A 7,287-nucleotide genomic window follows, 5' to 3' on the forward strand; every position below is an offset into this window, starting at 1 on the left:
AAATTGCTTTTCGTGTCCCTCAAGCAGATTTTTTGCATGCACAAGCGTCTTTAACACGTATTCCCTTAATGTGTTTTTGCATATAGAAACATCTTTTTTCAGTTGTTAATGACAAAGTTGAACTTCCAGCAAGATATTTGGCGTGTGAAAATACATTTGAAGATTTTGATGGAATACCGTAGGCTAATTTATTGAATTTTTATCTTCGGTCTGCGAAAAGTCTGAAAGGTTATTTTGGAAATTTTGCATACTTGGAGTGTTTGTGGTTCTCCAGTTCTAACTTCTTGGTTATCTTTTCATAAAAATATGTAGCCGCCCAATCGCCCATGCAGTATTAGCTTTTCCAGAAAGTTTCATGTTCGACTCCAGCCATCCGCACTTGCTGTTGTTTCTCTGGGTAAGAAACTTTACGATAATTGCCTCTACCCAGTGATCGATTTCGAGTAATGGGTAGTACCAAATTTAAGCCATAAGTAGAGTAGACAACCGGAAACAGACCTTGCAGTCGGCTGCAGCGTGGGTCAGGTGTACGTCGGAAGGCGTACATCGATGCATAGCGCTCAAGTCTGCTTTCCCGCAATGCAGGATAAAGATATGAAAAACAAACAAAACAAAAATAAATATTTTTCCAATTGCATTTTCCGCTTGTGGCGCAGGGAGCAGCTTTTCGCTTGCTGGTATCCTGCTGAAGGGCACTGGGCAGGCTTAGGATTTTAGAACCAAAAGCTTTTTTTTTAAAGGTTTTACTTTTACTTCTGAGTATAGGTTAAGAAATCAACTTTAATTGAGGAAGTGATGGGTTTTATCAATCCAGATGGATATCTTCCTGGAAGACCTCACAAACTTGAAAATACTGAAGGGATTAGAGAAAGTGTAGATCCAGAGCTGAAAGAAGTTTTTCGTATAATTGATCGTGGTGATGTATGCAAAAATTTTTGAAGTTAGCTTAATCTGATACATTTTATTACTGAATTATATTTGTTTGTATTTTGTTCTATCGATATTGAGGTATATAGCATTGTCAAGTAGACTTATCGACGACATTCACAAAGATTATTTCATACTGCTCTTGATTAGGCCTAGTTGAGTTTGAATCTTTTATACTCGGACTGACAAAGCCTCTGGTAGGTTATTCCTGTTAGTTTGGCGTACTTGTAAAAGATTTTGATGCAGGGCCGGTTATCAAGATTAGCAGAGTGAAGCTTCCAATTGTTGTTGATGTGTTATTGCCGGGGAATTATTGCATCTACTAGATGTCGCTAAATGGCTAGCAGTCCTAAAATGCATTGCTCAAGCGCACACCCCGAGAGCCAAACCAGCGCCACATGATTTTGAGTCGAGTGATTAACCACTGAGCTGACGGCAAAAACATTTGTTTTGTGAAGGTGTTTTGTGAAGGTGTTGCGACCGTGCCAAATTTTTTTTCAACTCAATAACTTACTTCGATCACAAGCACGTTTTAACGTTCGCGTTTTGTCGCTTCTACCTTTTTCTTGACCTTTGCTATGTTGATGTGTATTGTGTTGATATGATGGTCAGAAATAAAAAAACAACTGAACTGAACTGAACTGAACTGAACTGTCCTTTATTGATCAGTGGTTGTTGCATTACATACTGATTTGGACCAACAGTCAATGCACCAATTATCTGAACTAGGCTGTGCTATCTGCTAATACTGCATAAGAATAATAACACTCTTTTTGTTAGCATTTTGCTTTCACTTTAAATCTGTCCTGGTATTGACATTGCGTCCGCGGTTTAAATCATTCATTGAATTAAGTTACACAATGTTACAGTTTCTATCTTACAAGGCCTGGTGCATTTTAAAATGGCCTTGCCAATGGTAATATTTCTCTTTATGGAGTTTTCTTTGCCCAGCTTGCTCTTTTGCAGGAGCTAAACCTAACTCATCAAGACAAAGAGCTGTGTCCACCATGTTAACTATCAATATCCTCTTGATAAATGTGCCTAGGCCGACCACCACAGCAATTGTCTATCAACTTTTTATTTTTTTATTGATCTATACTATTTTTCTCTCATTCATCAATTTTTTAGTTTTTGTTGTAACATTTGCTTCAATTTTGAATTTTTTAAGACGTTGCTACCGTGTCAAAATCCATGTACTATTTAAATTGTTTTTCCCTTGAGCGCACTTGCACAATGATAATTTTAGAACACATAAATAGTGCTTACTAAATTAATCTAGTAACTGATTTTCTAGCTTGGAATTCCTTCCCATGCTTTGAAAGCAGCTGCATTCCAGTATGCAGCACAGTGTAATCCAACCAATCAGGAGTTCATGCTGTGTAAAAAAGAAGAAGCCGATCCAAGAAGATGTCTCAGATATGGAGAAAACGTTTCAGATTGTGCATCAAACTTTTTCAAGTACGTACAAGCTGATATGCCTATGAATCATAAAAATTATCAAAGCAGCAACTTATTGACATGATACCGTAGCCAAGTTTTCCTAAATAATATTTTTTTGTTAAAGTAGTAGCCTACTGTTTCAGTGTTGTCATACCACTATAAATGAAGAATTAGTAAGGATCAGTTGTTGTGTAGAATTACAGTAGTCTAGTCGATTTAGTTTCACTTGCATCGTTCATGATGTGCGAACCTTATTTTCGATTATGAGTGAAAGATGGTTGCAGTCAATGGTAATATGATCACTGATCAGTAAATATAACAATTGAGTTTGGCAGCTAAATAAACATTTATTTCTAGAGCTTTTGCTGTCATAAAGGCGGCTTCATCTTCACTCTTATTCAAATAGAATTGATTGAAATAATTTTATGTGGTTGCCAAACCTAATTGTTTCATTTACTGCTTTTATGTGTTTGGTTGCATTCTGATACAATGATACATGGAGCTTAATAAAATTACACTACACTTAATTATCCAATGACAATATGGTCTGTAATGTCACATTCTCAGGAAAAGATTGGTGGGTTAAAATCTGCCTTTTTACATCCTCATCAACTGCGTCAAGAAAATGAAATATTTTCTGACAGGTGTCAAACCCACAACAATGTTTGATATGAACGACTCGGTTACATGTCTTGTAATACTAACGAATTTATTTTCACACAAGTCAGCTCAATCTGACTGACTTGTGTGAAAATAAATTCGTTTGTATCATCAACTACTTACGTCCATTTTAAAAATTCCGTTATCTTTTTATTTCCTCTTTAGAATCTTCCACACTGTAAGTTAATCCTGCCATGATTATGTTAGTGATTTTTTTACTGTTATAGGCTACATGTAAAACCACATTCAAATAGAATCTATTGAATACGTTTGCGCATGATAATTTTCTAACATAAAATCTTAGGCAGAGCAGAACTTTTTCTTGCCAGTTTTTGCTGGTAATATTTTGTCTCTGCTTATTGCATCGAGCACTTTAGTTGCAGCTGCTGCATCTTATTTGTGGAGCATGTAGTTGTTGTGTATATTTAACAACCGTGTTTCGTTTTCAGAAATGTGACAGATGTGTGCGCCGACGTCTTTGTGAAGTTCAGTCAGTGCCTGGAGCACAACACTCGACGAGACTATACTTTGTAAGAGCCAGTTAATTCATGCCATGAGTCCTTTTTTTGTAAACTAGTGTTTGTCTTACTTCACTTTTCCTGCTGCCTGAGAACTTTCATAGTTGGTGTCGAACCGGGGTCCTTTCGAACACCATGCGGCTCCATCATCACCCAAGCACAGTGAAACCCAAACATACAGCTACCGCAAAATGACTTCGGACCTTTCTAAATTTTCAAGAAAAACAAACATTTTTGCATACAATGAAACCTTTTATTAAAAACAATCGACTTTTCTTAATATTTTGTCATATTGCCCTTATTTTTAAGGACTAATTGCAGACGATTTGGCATGGAATCACTTAATTTTTTTAAATATTCTTGGGTCATCTCCTGGCACCAAACTTTTTTGAGCTCCATCTTGAGTGTGTCCAGATTTGGTGTCTTCTTTTTTGCAATTTTCTTTTTCATTTTTTGCCAGCAATTTTCAAATGGGTTCAAATCTGGACTGTTACCAGGCCATTCAAGCACATCAATACAATGTTCTTTAAGAAACTTATTGATCTTTTTGGCTGTATGGCATGGTGCACCATCATGCATAAAGACCTTGCAGCCATAAATGTGGAAGAAGTTCAGCATGTGCTCCTCCAACACTTTCTGGTAAACATCAGCATTCATTTTTTTGTTCCTCGGCAGGAAATACAGGCCTGCCCTTCCTCCTTCACCAGAAAAACTTCCCCACATCATGACCGAGTCAGGATGTTTGACGGTTGGGATAGTATAGCGAGGATCAAAGCGACTGGATGATCTAGGGCGCCTCACTGTGGTGGATCCCATCCGAAAAACCTGGAAGTTGCTTTCATCTGAAAACATTACACTCCTCCATTGCTCAGTAGTCCGGTGGGCATATTTCTTCGCAAACGCAAGACGTTTCTGCTTCATTCGCTCAGTTATAAGAGGTTTTTGGCAGCTTTGCGGCAAGGCAAACCCAAGTTCTTCTGGAGGCGGTGCTGGATTATTCGGATCGTCACGGTCTCCAGCAGATCTGAGTGCATATTTTTTAAGCCTAGTGCTGTCAGTTGAGGTATTTTTTTCAGTTCTCTTTTCATTATGCGATCTGTACAGCTTGATGTTTTTCTTTTTCTACCACCACCAAACTTATGCTTCGGCACTGCATTGCACGGGAGGTTTTATTCCTTGGCATCAGCCAAAATCTTCATAATGGAGGACTTTGATCTTCCACTACGCTGACATATTACCTTTATTTTTACTTTTTCTTGCCTCCAGGCTAGTATACGAGCTTTTTCCTCATCACTGGTGTACTTTCCAGGCATAGCTAGTAATTCACTTTCAAAAATAACGCATGCAAAATTCTTCTCAAGTATAAACTACTCTAGGGCTCCTCTTCTTCTCTAAACACTTTTTCAAGACTTTTGACTGAAAAAAAAACTGAAACAAGATTTTACAGCGTTGATATTGCTTTGGTAATCTTCTTCACATTTTTTACAATCTTTGCATTGTTAGCCATAATGCTTATTGTTAGTCGTATGATCTGATGTAAAACGCACAGCTGCAAACCTGTCGTAAAATTTGCTGTACGCAAAAAGGTCCGAAGTCATTTTGCGGTAGCTGTACCTTTTTATCAATTACACACAGTTTGCTGGATTAAGTACGGTCGTATGGCACATATTCACCAGTAAATTATCAGTTATTTCTGTTTGTTGGTGCTCAACTAGCGCAGATTTTTCATTACATAATATATCTGGTTTGGTTTTTTTATACTTTTTATCCTCTATTCTGTACACTTTAGTTACTTTTTTGATCGAAGTATCCCGATCAAGTTTTAAAAATTACCATGCTCGGTTGTTGTCGTAGCAGCTGTCGTAGATAAACGAATGATTTACTTGTTATCTCGTAGTATCGCGTCTGCACGTTTTTGTGAATTGTGGACTGAAGTAGAAATTATTTTTGTTCAATGCGTTTTCGTTTGTTTAAGTTACTCTCTTTCAATTTCAATCATTTCCCTCCCCATTATATGTTTCCGAGCTCACCGCTTGTTTCTGAGATTCTGGAATCAGAGAAACCGATATAATTTATCCGGAGCAATTATTTTTGACGTCGGCTTGATACCGCTACATACCACGCGGTTTTGTCTGACATGTGTCAAAGTTATGCCATATTTTCGCGTGTCTCACTTGTGTTGTATTTCAGTTGCCGAAAACAACAATTGAAGTTTGACCATTGCTTGTTTGAGAAACTTGGTTACGACAAATTGTATGATGCAACTCCCATGGGCACGAAGGTATGACATTATTTTAATTCTTGAAGAAAGTAAGCTTATTTTGTGTTGTTTTTTCAGCCGTTGTATTCATATTTCAAGTGTTTTAAAGTGTGAAAAACTTTAAAGTAGGAAAGAGTGTTCTTATGCTGCTGTAAATTCTGATGATTTTTAAACAATGTTAGAAAGTGTTCTTAAACTATCTTTGAACTTTAAAACATTTTTCCCTTTCCTCAGTCCGAGATTTATTGTTGTATAAGACTCAAGCATTGGCGTATTCTGGTCATTTGTTGCGTTTAAAATCATTAGCTCGCCCTCCCCAAGCATAGTTTAGTCAATATACACTCGACTCCACGAATAAACAATGACAAAACTGAACTACGATAGTGAAAGTCGAGCGTGCGCGCTTGACCAACTTACTTGAGTACAGTCCATTCAAAGGCGCCGAGTGAATGGAGCAATTGACAGGCAACAAGCGGAAGCTTCACATTCTGTCAGTCTCTGTGACCGGGCTTGCGTCGTAACATTTTCCACAAGGATTTGAGTATGTTTAGTCGGTGGTTAAAACTCTCCAAAACATGCGGGAAGAGACGAACTTGTCTTCTTTCAAGGAGGTTTTCTCACTTCGGGACAGCGATTTGCTCATTCAATTTCATTCAGCCTCCATAATTGTGCGTATCTGACATTAGAAACCTGTTCAATTGATGTTCGTTGACCTTCAAAGATTAATCTCAAAATGTGGATACATTGCTATTATGAAGATTACAGTATGTCTGATTTGTTGCCATGCGTTTTTCTGAAAAAGTGTATCTGAAGCGAAAGATGACTCCTACAAAATCAACTCTTCAAAAGAAACATTACCAGACGGCTAAAAATGATAAAATGCTTGCCCATGTCTAAAATATTATCATTCTTGTGATGTAGAATAATTGTAGATTGTAATAGAATCCAAGTCAAAACTGTTCTTATTTCAGATTAAAACCGATCGCCCGAAACCTAGCAATCCTTACCGATTCGAAAACTACGACTATCCAAAACCCTTCGGAGCGGACTGGACGCGTCCAATCAAAAAAGTCGACGATCTTTAACGTGCTGTGGATTTCTTGATACTTTGTTTTGATTTGCATCTTTCAAAAAATTGGTAAAAGCATGATAGGTTTATGAGAGTGTGAATAAATTGTACACGTTTAAGCCCCACCTTGAAGATTTGCACCAATCAATAACAGCAGAATTAAATGCGCCTTTTCAAGGTGAAGATTGTATGAAAGAAAACTCTCGAAGGAAGTACTGTATGCTTTGATAGTTTGTCAGTTAAGCGACAGACATATGCTTATGTTTAAGCTTTTTATTCATTACTGAATCCCTGGTACATTACGTAGCCATAGGCAGGATACGAACGGAAGAGTTTTAAACGTCGCTTTGCACGATTAGGCTACTTATTTCGCATACTTGTGCTGAACTATCTCTTTCGAGACAGACTATGTG

General features: G+C 37.5%; 1 protein-coding gene across 1 annotated transcript; it reads left to right on the top strand.

Annotated features, from left to right (window-relative positions):
• Positions 1-668: 668 nt before the first annotated feature.
• Positions 669-6,997, top strand: LOC145774623 (NADH dehydrogenase [ubiquinone] 1 alpha subcomplex subunit 8-like). The gene is made up of 5 exons (XM_082585906.1): positions 669-921; positions 2,222-2,385; positions 3,477-3,557; positions 5,736-5,826; positions 6,777-6,997. Exons 1-5 carry the CDS (start codon positions 796-798, stop codon positions 6,888-6,890), a joined length of 576 nt encoding a protein of 191 aa, XP_082442032.1. The 5' UTR covers positions 669-795; the 3' UTR covers positions 6,891-6,997.
• The last annotated feature ends 290 nt before the right edge of the window (positions 6,998-7,287 follow it).

This window comes from Aplidium turbinatum, chromosome 7, assembly GCF_918807975.1.
Source record: "Aplidium turbinatum chromosome 7, kaAplTurb1.1, whole genome shotgun sequence".
In the NCBI taxonomy this organism is placed as follows: Eukaryota; Metazoa; Chordata; class Ascidiacea; order Aplousobranchia; family Polyclinidae; genus Aplidium; species Aplidium turbinatum.